The following is a 14263-nucleotide window of genomic DNA, read 5'->3' on the forward strand; positions in this document are numbered from 1 at the left end:
GATGGAATCTTCCTGTCTTCTTGCTCATTAGTCTTCTTTCTTCCAGTGTTCCTGATGAGAGCTCAGTGTCAGACGAAAGGAGCCCATCGGCTTCTTCGGAGGAGCGGGACTCAGGCCTCTTCCTCCTACGGAAAGACAGTGAGCGCAGAGCAATTCTCTATAAGATTCTGAAGGAGGAGCAGGATAAAGTCACTTCGAACCTGCAGGAATGCCTTGCACAGGTACTATCTGTCAACAACAGAAGGGACGGTCCGCATGCTAGTGTGGTCCTACTCGTATGAGAGTCCATCTGCCTTTAGCATGGGTTGGAGTGCTCTGAAATATGATGATGGGGTTAACCTAAGAATGAATAAGGGCATGTCTCCAAACCGCTAACCTATTTCTTCAGCTCTTCTACTCTGCGCTTTCACCTAACTAAAACATTTCAGAAAACATGACTTCTGTATAGCTACGAATAGCCAGGAATTTAAAAAGGTGCAGGTTATTTTGTTCTGATTAGTTAATCTTGGATAGTGATCAAAGAATGACCTCAACAATCTCTTTGTTTAATCATTGCTAGGTGACCACACAACCAGCAGGGTTTTGGTTCAATTGTTGTTATAACTATAATGAATTATAATTATTATAATTATTCTTTTATAACACGATTAATACCAATGAGGGGTTCCTAAGCAAGGAATCGGGATTCAAACCTGTGTTGTGCTGCGTTGTTTGGGACAAACACGTTGCCCCTGAGCTATCCTTCCCACCAATGGGGGTCATGGGAGGTATTGTAGACAACACTACCTGAACGTACAGCATTCCCTACGTATATATTAGAATATTGAGGTACCTTAGCCCAGAGGTGATAAAGCGCCAGGCAAAAAGCCAACATGCTGTAACGCAAAGGACTAAAAGAGCAGCATGCTTACAATGATTCCTTTCCTTGGAATACTCCTCTGCATACAGGAATGCAATGGAAATGGGTACAAGAAGTGCAGGTTAACTAGTCCAAAAGGCAAAGTTCCAATATTGTATACATGCTAGATGTTGCCATTCAATGTCTGATTATCTAACATACAGGAGAAGCTTTAGTAAGCCTTTGCACACCCAGAGCTCATGCTTGTGGATTTGCAAAGGCCGATCCACACAGGCTGAAGACTTGTGAATTGAAGTGATGGTGTGGGTCCATGGGTCTGACTCTGGGAACTGCAAGGGAACCAGCATCCATTGCACAGCCCCACTTTCACAAATCACTTGCACCAGTTCCCAGATAGCACAGTGATTTGCATAGCCTCAAATGCCCCATATAATCACAAGCTCCTCAAGGTTTAGCTGTAACTTTTGAATGGGAGTAACATTAAATATTTGCTCAATTAGCAACTTTGATGGGGGGTGGTCAGATGGGGGAGTCAGCTAGCCGCCCAGCCAATTAGGAAGCTTAAAACAGGGACGATACCTCATGGTAAAACCCACATTCCAAGCCTTCTTAGAAGAGGAAGACTGCCACCTTCCCTTTCTCACAACTATCCCCCCAAATCTGCCTTCCTCACTCATTCCCCCCACACCCTCACTCCTACCCTACTTATCTGGTGCTTGCTTGTCCATCACAGACTCTGGAATCACTCAATGTTCCTGGTGCTTCCCTGCCGTGGTAATGGCTCCCATGGACAGGGAGAATGGACTATGTGTAGTTCACTTCTCCCTTTTCCATGGTGACCATTTTTTTTAAAGTTAAGAAACGGCAGCCACTAATAGCAATAAACGCCTCCAGGCAAAGGCGTTACCGTCTGATATTGCCCATCGGGCAAATACTAAGACCCTCACGACTGGTCATTTTAGTCCTACCCTGAGGGGTTTGGATCAACAATGAAGAGACAGTCTGAACACTGCACGATGGCCCAAAGGTCGATACATATCTAGAAGCTGAGCGGGTGTCTAGTTCCTACATATTCTTCAGCATAGGGTTTTGCAACCAACACCCCACCAGATGTTTTTAACTGCAAAACCCATGATTCCTCACCATTGACTAGTGTAGCTAGCATTGATGGGAATTGAAGTCCAAAACATCTGGAGAGCCAAAGGTTGCAGGCTCCTTCTTTAATAGATTGGCCGCATTACAGTGGTTATAACAGCTTCCCTCTAATAAAAGGATACAAGACTGTGACTCTGGAAAGGGTGCATGCTCCCAATATTTGAGAACTGTGTCACGCACCTCTTGGGTTGGGGGTTCCACATTTCTTCACATTTTGCTAAAAAATCAGGGCATTTCTCTCTTGAACTGTTAGGAAAATATAATGTATTACATGCTACTCCGAAAATGGCAATTGTTGAATCAGGGAATTGTACTTTTACTAAATGATTATGCAGAAATTATTCATTTGTGAGTTTTCAGAAAAGGTTGGTTTTCCAGGATCAGTCTCATGTTTATGGAAATGTTGCTAGACATGAAATGAGAACTAAAAGATGGAATATGTCGAAAGGCTCTCATCGGAGGAAGTGGAGAAGATGTTTGTTTAAAGGAGGCATATCTATATAAACTGGCATTGTTGCTGTTAAGATGGATTCCCCAAATCAACCCTGTGGGTGGATTTTGGGGGTCCACTCTATTACAGTGAGAATTTAGCCAAACACAATCAAGTTAAGGTAGCAGGGCTGCAAGGCTTAGTCTCAGGAGGGCTGTGAGAGTGGCCCAGGGCTACAATGAGTCCACACAGAGCAAAACCAATAATTCAAGATAGACAAGTACACAAATATACAATGATTTATTAGGCCTTTTAAAAAGCACACTAACCAAGTAAAACCTTTAGTCAAATTATTATATTATATTATATTATATTATATTATATTAGAAAACAGATATATAAATTCACCCTTAGGAGAAGAAAAAAAGCATACGATTCAATAATGAGTGAAACACAGGTAAATATTCAAATGCATGAAATTCAGTAAAGACACTTTATAGTGACCACAAAACAGTACAGCTAACATTTAATGAATCCAACCCAATTGGTTCCAAAGTTATGCTTTTCAGGTAGGTTTATTAAAGGATTTGGACGATGCCAGTGTTTATGATTCAAAAGTCAAGAAGGTAAGTAAAGTTCAGGTAAGTAAGCTAACTTAATCCCAGTCACTAGTGTAGGCCTTGGAAGGGATCCTTGACCAGGCTTCCACCGACCAGTCACAAAAGAGTACTTTAGGGACAGGACTTTATGCCCATGTAACCTTATAGAGAACAGGGGGAAAGGAACAGGTATGTACATCCCCCCCCCCCCGACTCTGATTTCTCCAGAGACCGCTGCTGAAGTTCTGGAATCCATTGAGGACACAGTCTTTTATGCTTGGTCTGTTCGAGGAAGGACCAGGGGTCACGGGTGCAGAGGTCACTTTCAGATGCAGGACCTAGTTTCGGTTTGTCGCGATTCTTAGGAATTGGTTCCAGACACCTTCCAGCTGAACACTCAAACAAAGAAAAGGAAAAGACACTGGCAGAGCATGTGACAAGCAAACAAGGAGGTCCTGCACACCTCTGTTGATGCAGGAAGGCTGTAAATGCAGGAGGAGGCATCTTGTACAAGTTTAAGTTCCTCCAGGTTTTAAGGATGCCCTCGGAACGCCGACGGCTGCAGCAAGGTATCCCAGGAAGTCAATCCACTGGTTGGACCAGGCACATTTCCAAAAGCTCAGAAGGCACTGATCCTCAAGCAGGGGTCGAGACTGGTTTCTCACGCTAGTTCAGGAGTCGAAGCACTGCCAAGGACCTTCCTGATATCAGGCAGAGAAGCGGGCCTTCACAGGGACTTCACTGAGGTTGGTGCTGGCCAGCTGCAGGGGTCTTCATTGGGCTGCTTTTCTTTGTAGAGGACTTGGAGCCAACAATGATCTGAAGAATATCTGCAGGATTCCCCCTTTTATCCAAGATCTGAACTGGAAACTCACCCAGGTCCTCCAAAGGGGAAGATCTGCACCATTCAAATTACCAGTGGTTATCCAATCATGGATAGCCATTGGCCACAACATCTGCCCAGCAACTGACATTCAGGCACCAGGATGTGTACTGGAACCAGACAGTCCCAGCCCCCCACACACAGTCTCACCCCCTAAATCGCCTCTTTACCCAGGAAAGCAGCAGCTTTCTGAGGAAAAGAGCTTGCCACATATGCCAACTCCAGAGCCAAGAGAACAGGCAGAAGGCCAAAGAACAATATGGCCAAAGGACAAGCAAAAACCTTGTGGCACAGCTATTTTAGGGTGCTAGCCACCTTCAGGAGCCATTCGCAGTAAATGCAAAAGTGCATGAGTACAGATTTTAAATCATGGTTGAAAAATATCTGCTGTCACCAGCTCATCCTAGGCGCATTGTAAATGTACCAAAAAGCCTTTAGAGAAAAGGTTATAAGGATACAAAGTATCCTAACCTCACTTCACTTTAGAGTGATCTGTGCAATTGTAACAATACAAGGAATTCACAAAGAGAGACATAGGGCCTCGTTAAGTGTTCGCTGATACGGCAAACAGTGCCACTGTCTCTGCCACCTAATATTCCGGTATTATTGAGACCGCAGTAACTCCCCATTCCATGGAGTCTAATTCTGGCAATTCTTCGCTGGTAGGGGCCTGAATTACCAGCAGGTCAGGCCTGCCGGTAGATCAGAACCCCTACTGGCAAACTTGTGGTTGGCCGATCCGGTAAAATACCGGTACACGGAAATACTGGCACTTTAATACCAGACCGGCCAATCCATAATGAGGCCCATAGTCTTTCAACACTGATAGCCTTATGGACTAATCAGTTTCACCGTGAGAGTGAGCAAAAAGAGAAGGTCAGTAAAACAGACGGCTTTACTGATCTCTAAAAAGTCTGGGCAAGAGTTCAAATAAAGCAAAAAGGAAAGGGTGTCTCATGGGAGGAAAGCAGCGAAAAGAAAATCTTTCCTAACTGTTGTCTTCTATTGAATTGCAATTTTTGTCATCTCCTTTTGCTACACCATCGTTTGTGTGTTAATGGGCGAACAATGGGTGGCACGTGCTATACATGATGTATTTACGCTTTTACCGTTAGTAACCCTGTGTTACTATCATCGAACGTTCAACATTCTTCAAATGTATATGAGAAAAAAAAGGTGTGTGGCCAAGACAGTAGAAAAACAACGGCTCTTGCCTGCAACTCTGCCACAGGGTAGGCAATTCCACCCAGCCACCCGACCAGGACAGGGGGCCTCATTACGAGTCCGGCGGTAACCGTGCCTGAAATTCCGGCAGGTTACTGCCGGATTCGTATTACCATTCCGCCTCCGTGATTCCCGGAATTACCGGGGTATTACGACCCTGGTGACCCGGGAATTCCGGAGGTGGAATTCGATAAGATCCCCATTCCCATTGAGTCCCACAGGACTCAATGGGAATGGAGAAGTAGAAACACAGGCGCCATCTCGTGATGGTGCCGGTGTTTCCACGTCCGCCTGCAGGCGGGCGGTGTTAAACCCGCCAGGTGAGACCTGCCGGGAATGACACCTCCGCCTGAAGAACTAGAGATCACCCGGTATGGAAACAACGGTGGCGGCCATTTTACCGCCACCGTTATTTCCATACCGGGTGACTCATAATGAGGCCCAGGGTCAATCATATGGAAACCAACCCTAAAATACAAAGGTGTCTTCAGAAGAACGTAGGAAAATAATGACAATGCATTATGGCATGTCACCCCCTCGAGTAAGAGCAGTGCTCTGTACATCCACGAGGGGATTGTGGTAAAACAGTGTGGCTTGAGGAAAGTGCTCAAACAGAGGCACACTTAGGACAGGGTGCAAGCCTGCTTGCTTGACATCTGCTGGGGCTCTATGGACTCCTTGAGCCAGGGTAATGACAAGAAAATGAGCCGGTTGACTCTGGATATGTGCTTGGGCCTAGAGCCGGTTGACTCTGGATATGTGCTTGGGCCTAGAGCCGGTTGACTCTGGATATGTGCTTGGGCTTAGAGCCGCTTAACTCTGGATATGTGCTTGGGCCTAGAGCCGCTTGACTATGGTTATGTGTTTGGGCCTAGAGCCGCTTGACTATGGATATGTGCTTGGGCCTGGAAGCAGGCTGGTGCTTTCCTCTGGCTTGCTGTCGAGCCCCCGCTCAGTACTGGTAGGTGGAGGGAGTTAGCTGCTTCTGTGCATAGACAGTGGTGGACATAATGTTTGTGTAATCAGATGTCTAGACCTGCCAGGGCCAGCATGGCTGAGAGAAGAGGACGCTCTGTGCATCCTCCCAGTTGGGAGTCAACAGCTGTCATGGTGGTGCGGGGCAAAGGCAGACATTATACATGGTGACATTATGTATGGGGATGGGTTGCGGGCAGTCCCCTGCTCACCTTGTAAAAAACAAAAATCGGGGGTTGCAGGGGTGTCCCCCGCATGTTCAATGTAATAATGTGCGGGGACATTATTACATGGAACCGCTTAGGTCAGGTTCCTGTCGTCTGCAGAGAATGACTTCAATCCATTTAGTGTCTGTGATTGTTCTATGTGGCTGAGCCGGACATGCTGATAAAGCCGGCTGGGGCACTAGTCCTGCTGTCACACTATTGTACAGATGGCGTTAGGTCAGACCATGTTGCGGGGTAGGCAGAAGATGCCTGTGCACCGTTCCCAGACAGAGGAACTGGTATAATTAAAAGAAAAGCCGGAGAATTCCACAAGATCATTTCCACATCCTATGCCTTCCACTCTCAGTGTTAGAAGAAACCACTGAGGCATTCATGGGCTGTGATGGGCATTCAATATCATATCTTGGTGACATCAGGCAACTGCGATTGCTCAGTGGCTTACCGTAGAGACTCCAGTCCTTTCAAAGATCTCGGTACAGCCCACAGTCATAGGTTCACATCCCAGAAGGGCCAACTCAACACTTGACCGCTCCAAGGTCTAGCAATGGGAGACATATAGCAGTTCACACAATATAACATGTTGTGTGACATCATTATGAGAAGAACTAAGCGATCGAATAAGGTACTCATGCATGCCTGTGCGTATTGCCGCAGCTTTGCCTTATGCCTTGAAATGTGCTACCCTTTTCCAAACGGTGCTTATGCCATAGTGGAACTCCTGCTTTTCTAGATCTGGTGGCAGCTTGTGCTGTGGGTCAGTTAGAATGCAAACAAATATGTTGTTCAATAAATAAACCCAGATGCAAACAAAAACCAGATTGTTTAAATGTGGTATAGTGCATGTTTCTCTTTAGTTATTGTCAAGCAATGTCGCATAATTGAACAGCTGTTTTCACGTCCTGTGTACAATGCTGGGTAGCTCATGTGTGCTTTTTTGCAACCCTGTGTGCTTCTGACTGCTGGGCACACTGCTGTGGACTTTGGAAGACCCCTTGGTAGCTTACATGCAAGTGACATATTGGCCATAATGTGCTGATCGAATTTCCCTGGTATGTCAGGATCTGAAAAAGTACCAGGTAGCGCTCGGGTTTTCCTTCTCAACTTATCTGTGAAGAATCTGCCATGAAGGGATGTATTATTTATTTGAGATTCTTTCTAGAATTTATAGAATTTCTTGGAGGAAAATGTCCCCAAGAGAACAACATGTAAAACAACACAGCAGGAGCCCTCTCCGTTTGGCCATCCTACACACATTCCGTCTGTCCACCCCACCCCACCGCTCGCTACCACTTTACGTGTGTGTTTCAGATTCCCGCACCTCACCATCCCTTGCCTGCATCACTGCGCTTTGGGGGAGCTCCAGGCTCGGACTGGCCTATAGGGCAATAGGCCCAGGCCCGAACCAAAAACACAAAATGTTGGTGTGGCCAGTTTTTTGGGTCAAAGTGGGCAACCTTTTTGGCCAATTTGGGCCAGTTTGATAAGCTAATTCAATCTTTCAGCTAGTAGTTTTAACCAGTGTTGCTGAATACATATTCTTTAAAATGCACGCTTCACTCTTTATCGAAAAACTCCCCCTTAGTTACTATTCAAACAGTGTCACAAAAGGAATGAATAGCCATTTGCAACGGTGAGCCATTTTTTCATTGGTGCCCGAGACCATTTTATGGCCCCGCCCGACCCTGGGGAGCTCACAGTTTCTGCTACTTCTTCTGTTAGATTTCTAACTGTGCAGATCCAGACAAAACAATCCCTTATGCCTTGGCAGGCTCTGTGTGAGGGCAACCGCTGCTTGTCTGAGCCAGAGCACTCACTATGAGGTGCTCGTCTCACTTCACCCTCCTAAGAAGGCCGTGTGGGAAGCTCTTTTCCTCCTGTCATAGGCTCCACCCAGAGGTGGTCTACAATCTGGGCTTCTCCAGGAAAGGCAGGAAAGACAGCTCCGGCTGGCACATTGCAGGGATTTCCCCAAATATCATGGGGAACGCTCTCATGTACCGGAATATTCTCCCTTCTGGGAATTTGCTGCTGTAGGATCCCTACAATGGGACCAATCTTCACGCAAGTGAGTCCTGGATTGCTTTGCAATGGTGATAGGAAGTTTCACTATGTGAGACTGCTACATACAATCTTAGACCACCCACGGGTGTCAGTGGCACGTTTGGGAATACGCATGAACCGACAGGGGGCCAATAATTCTTGATCTTGGTGTAGAATTTGATCGCATATGCCGAGAAAGCTGAAAACCCACCTGATTGCCAACTAAGGATCGGGCACACGGCTACGGATCTGAACTGTGCCCTCATCAGGAACCAGGCCGATGCGTTTCATGCATAGTGATGGCTTCATGCAGTTTAAATTTAACCACTGAGGGTTGCAGTCTTTGGAGGAGACTAGTGCGAGAGGTTGATCCATAGGAAATTGCAGTACTCATAGTGATAATTGCTTGGTCCTACTTTTTATTCTTTGCCCCGTTAAAAGCATGTATTTTCCTACTTGTATGTATTAAGAATTTGCGTGATTTTTAAACCCTGCCAGATTGATTGATAGAATTGCATTAAGTGTGCAGGAGTGCTGCTTTTAGCAGTGAGGGATTTCTATCCCACTACAATGTTTCTGTTATGTCTTAGGAAACGTTGTTCAACTCACATCTCCATGTCCAGGAGGCTGTCATCCATAATTATCAAGAGGCTTTCTTTGTTAATGCGAAGACCATGTTGGTGTCATTAACATAGAGTGCAGATGTTTTCTTTGTGTTTTAATGCTTTGGTGGTTAGAAAAATTCACCCTTGAACTGGATGGTCTCCAGCCAGCCCTCTGACTGGGGATCTCCAAACAGTCGTTTAAGATGAGTAGCAGTACCCTCGAGATAGATGGGGATGCAGATTCGTACTCATGCATTAAATAACTATGACAACTCAATAGTTTGGCAAAGGGAGTCAGTTTAATGACAAGTACATAAAACAGGGAGTACAATGAACATCAGCAACTGCTCGATCTTCTCTCTCTCTTCCAACTCCACTTAATTTTAGAAAAAACACAGTATTTATAGCAAAAACTCATCATCATTAAAAACCTAACATGCAACGTGATTGGTTATAGGAAGGTAACTTTATCATAGGTACTATGGGCCTCATTACAGGTCGGGGGGTCCGGAAATAACAGTGGCGGTAAACCCGCCGCCACTGTTAATTCCGGACCGCCTGATCCCGACTCCTGCAGGTGGGAGGTGATGTTCTGGCGGGTTTAACACTGCCCGCCTGGAGGCGGACGTGGAAACACCAGCACCATCACGAGATGGTGCCGGTGTTTCCACTTCCCCATTCCCATTGAGTCCTATGGGACTCAATGGGAATGGGGATTAACCAAATTCCGCCTCCAGAATTCCCGGGACACCAGGGTCGTAATGCCCTGGTATTTCCGGGAGTCACGGAGGCGGAATGGTAATACGAGTCCGGCGGTAACCAGCTGGTTTTACTGCCTCGGTTACCGCCAGACACGTAATGAGGCCCTATATCTCTATATGGTAACGGGGAGAGGGGGTTGGATAATCAATGTCAGGTGGGGCAACTAAGCCCTTCGTTCAAAATGGCCACTATGAAAGTCACTAAACGTACGACTTCCCATTGGCTCTACTCTCTATAGGACCCTAGATTACACGGTACACTATGATTGGGTTGGCATCAACCCCACTCATACTTTTCCACTTACGTCTAGCAGCATGCAAAACAACCAGCCAGGTGCAGGGAGTTCGTCTGCACCCCAGCTTCCCTCCAATTATGTTACAATCAATCATCACCTCAGCGATCATGTGTCAATTACTAGTTTGTAGTTTGGCCAAGAGTCTGCTTCTTGGACTGAGAACCTTTAAGGAGTATGGGTATGGCAGGGATCCATGCGTAGGTGTAAAAGTGTCATCCCTTTCTGCCTGCCTTGTCACGTGACTGGGACACTTGTGAAATCGGCCTCTTCTTCATGTATTTTCATGTATTTGATTTAATTCTGCCAGTCCTCTTCCATCTGTGACTTATCTTAACCTTTGTGAACAGGATACTCTGTTCTTGTCTCCTTAATTGTATCCACTGTCAGCCTTTTCCAACCAGATACGACCTTGGCTTCTTGGCATTGTTACTTTCAGCTGAGTTTTGCTCAGCTTTAATTCTTGATTTGTTTGCTGCAACACTCTCCTCTTGAGACCTTTAGTAACCTTTGTTCAATTCTGCTCATGTGCGTAATGGAATTATACTCATGTATAAAGTGCTTTTGAGGTATATATATGTATATGTTGGACCTTGCCGCAACCTATTTTACTACTAAGCATAAGCAAGCTTCACAATTTCTTTGCTTCTTGCGGTTTCTTGCATCTGTACACGTTTAAACTAACTGAATATATTCATTGTGTATATGGCATACGTTTCTTCATCTTGGGTTCAAGATGTCATTTTTCCATATCTCCTTTTGACTTTGTTTTCCATCAGCATTCTCTGGTCTTATATCATCTGTGTGTGTGTGTGTCCGTCCAATGTCTTATGACGTCACCATTCGTCTTCCTTTATTTTCTTCTTGGCTTCTTCGGGTATTCCATTCTGACAACCGTCATTTGTCTTGACTGTAGATATGGTTTTCTCAATGGGTACTTTACTGTCCAGGTTTTCTTAGGTGTCGGTACTTCATTAGGTGCTGTTACTTTAATAGGCACTGGGCAGAGCCCAGCCGCTGGTCTTTGCTGGTTTATTTGTTCATCATACGTCACATACTTTGACGTGAAGGTACCGGGTACTACAAAGGGGGTGGCTGGAGTGTGGATGGCATTTGGCACTTCCTCTTCACCCTACTTTGTTTTTTCTCATTGCATGTTCAAAAAAGATCAATACCAAGCCAGCGTGTCGGTCGATGCTGCCTATGCCAGTTGTTGCCACCCCCATAAGATGTTGTACTGTATGACATGGAATGCAGCTAACTGGTCTACAGGTCTTGTGCCCTCCCATGGAAAATGATAACGTACAGCACTTGCCTCAGTATATGATCTTCTGAAGTGGGTCTGGCTAGGCCAGCATCCAAAAATGTTGTACGATCCCACTCTCCTTGTATCTCTCTGCTGACAGTATTCCATCCATTGGTGGCAGACTGTGTTCACGACCTCACTCTATAACCGTATTTAAAAACCCAACAACACTGGCCACCAGGGGGCGCACGGATGAAGACCTTCCTCGTGTGAGCTCCGTCTCACGGTCCCCCAAAAGTGCCCTGAGCCCCCACTTTTGGCCCCCCAACCTGCTAAACATCGACGGCCCAAGCTTGCTGACCCTGGCCCCCACCCAGTTGACGAAACTCCGGTGAAAATCGGAGCGTTTTTGGTGGAGAAAGGAGCTCCGGCCCGAACTTCCCTTCAGGGCCTCCTACGCGGCACCCCTGCGTCGGAGACCAGCGACGCCGTTGAGCCCTGTTCCGGCTCCCCGCCCTGGCTCCCTCAGCGACGACTCGCCTGGATTTCGAGGAACGGGAGAGCCCTCGACGAGTGGCGACCGCTCCCCTCGTGGAATCGGATGCGACCCACCTTGAATGCAGACCCACGCTGGTGAGTCCCACACGCCTTTAGTACGCAGAGCTAAGCGCGGCTCCCTGTTGCACGTTCCTTGGAGCGTGTTGCGGCCCGCTTCTATTACGACCCGCCCAGGCAAACAGTGCAGCGCGGACGGCACGGATCAGGCTTATAGTTGCCCACAGCTCACGTTTTGGCCCGCCACGAGGCACTACTGAACCGTGCGGCCCACTTCAAGCGGGAGGGTAGGGCCCCTGACCCCAGGGCGTGTGCCTCCTCCCACCCCAATACCTCGGACCCCCGAGACACCAGTGACATTACCCCGCGGAAGACCAGGGGACCACAACGCGCCGACCCCCACGCTGCTGACTCCCCATATGCGGCAAAGACCCCCCTAACTAACCAGAGTCTCGGCTCCCCTGTATCGGGACCCGGAAGGCACGGAAATCATTGAATGCCTTTCTTGCATACACAGTCGCGGGGAAACAACTCAAATTTACCGAAGAGCTATAAATAATAACAGCTCCTCAGAGGGTATGGCCCCCTGACACACCCGGCCCCAGCCGAGAAGTGAAGAAAAGAAGAACAGGGAACAGGGGCGAGTGCCTCCTCAGAGTACTCCGGCAACTCCATGAATCGACGTGTAGGGAGCGGGTCCACAGGCGCATGAACGCTCGACGGAAACTTGCTGCCTTTGCTTACATTGGGCCCAAAATGGCTGCATCTCCCACTATTGATAAAGAAACTGCCGCTACGAAGGGGGATATAGCGGACTTATTAGCAGAAATAAGAAACATGGGGGCCAACATTGGAGGGAAAATTGATAAGCTCACACAGCGCCTGGACAGTATGGAAGGCAGGGTCGAAGGAGTCGAAAATAAACAGGCCTCTATTGATATCCACGAAACACAGCTAGACAACAGAATCACAGACTTGGAACGAAGGGAACAGGAAATTAAACTCAAGATGGATGACTTGGAAAACCGTGAAAGAAGAAACAACCTGCGCTTCTTTGGGATTCCAGAGAAAGAAGGGGAAACGGAGGAGGACCTGAAATCGACTCTCCACGACATCATCAAGCTTCTCGTCGCAGACGATAATATAAACGAGCCCAAAACGGAGCGCATCCACAGAGCTGGAGGCCCACCTGGAGGCCCACGATCAGTGTTGGCCAGGTTTCACCGTTACCAGGACAAGACGAGAGTGTTGGAGAAGGCGAGGAGTGGAGGTGCCATTACCCTCTGCGGGGCCCAAATATCCATTTTCCAGGACCTCTCGTCTTTGACTCTAGCTCTACGGAAAATGTGCAAACCACTTACTATCTGGCTTAAGAGTCGGGACACACGCTACAGGTGGGGATACCCCTTCTCCCTCTCCTTCGAGCACGAGGGCACACGAATCAGACTAAACTCGGAACAAGAAATCAAAGCTTGCATCTTCGAACTACTGGGCCCGCAGGGACACGAGGATAATCGCGGCCAACCATCTAGAAGCCAAGAGGAATGGCAAGTGCAGGGCCCGAAACGGAGGAAGGTGAAGGGCTCGAGGAAATACCGCAGGGAAAATGGCCCGTCAGAAGGAGGCAGCTGACTCCGAACAAGTGTAACGCACCTATATTGACTTAATCTTTGATGTGAAGACTTCGAAATTATGTGCTTTAGAATTGGTTCTGAATCTTCTGCCTATATAACACTGCACTGATTACTGTTGGGGGGGGATAAAGGGGGCTCATTGGATATTACTAATGTTTATGCGATACGGGGACCGTGAAGTAACGGTCTCCTCTAGTGGTTCGATCTCGGACCAGTGGTTACAACTGGGTTCGATCGAACGCCACCGAACTTGGGGGGGGGAGGGGGGTGGCGGGTGGGAAACCGGGAAGAGACTCAGAGCAGAACCAAGGGAACACTTGAAAGTCTTAGAAGGGGAAATGCTGGCACGGTCATCAAAACCCCAGGGCTTGAAGTTACAGCGATCACCAGGTCCACACGAGCACTCAAAATGTTGCTACACTGACCGCTGAACCATACAATAGGGGTACCATAAGGGTGGGAACGCTTAACGTTAAAGGTCTTAATTCCCCCACTAAGAGATCACTCCTTGCTAGAGAATTTCGGAGGTCAAACATGGATATACTCTTTGTGCAGGAGACCAAGTACATAAGGGGGGAGGAGAGGACGACCCTGGGAAAAAGAACTGGGTTGGAATTTTGGGGCTCAGGACCCCTGAGGAAAGGAGGAGTGGGAATACTCATTAGAAGGGGGCTAGATTTCAAGGTCTCGAAAACCTGGTCCGATGTAGAGGGTCGGGCTCTTCTAGTGTCAGGGACCGTTGGTGGGCTGTCCATTTCGATTGCCACGATTTACTCC

General features: G+C 47.4%; 1 protein-coding gene and 1 long non-coding RNA gene across 3 annotated transcripts in view; one reads left to right on the forward strand and one right to left on the reverse strand.

Moving 5' to 3' along the window:
• The window catches only part of MAP3K15 (mitogen-activated protein kinase kinase kinase 15), a 1358420-nt gene that overhangs the window by 1199875 nt on the left and 144282 nt on the right, over positions 1–14263 (forward strand). For both annotated transcript variants that reach the window (XM_069637110.1, XM_069637109.1), the window contains exon 22: positions 47–221. In XM_069637110.1, the coding sequence (XP_069493211.1) occupies positions 47–221 (175 nt within the window). The remainder of the gene's footprint in view (positions 1–46; positions 222–14263) is intronic.
• Positions 1–14263, reverse strand: part of LOC138526401 (uncharacterized) — a 309600-nt gene that overhangs the window by 167021 nt on the left and 128316 nt on the right. The gene's annotated exons all lie outside the window — the stretch shown is intronic.

Source organism: Ambystoma mexicanum, chromosome 7p, assembly GCF_040938575.1.
Source record: "Ambystoma mexicanum isolate Mex_15411 chromosome 7p, UKY_AmexF1_1, whole genome shotgun sequence".
Classification (NCBI taxonomy): domain Eukaryota; kingdom Metazoa; phylum Chordata; class Amphibia; order Caudata; family Ambystomatidae; genus Ambystoma; species Ambystoma mexicanum.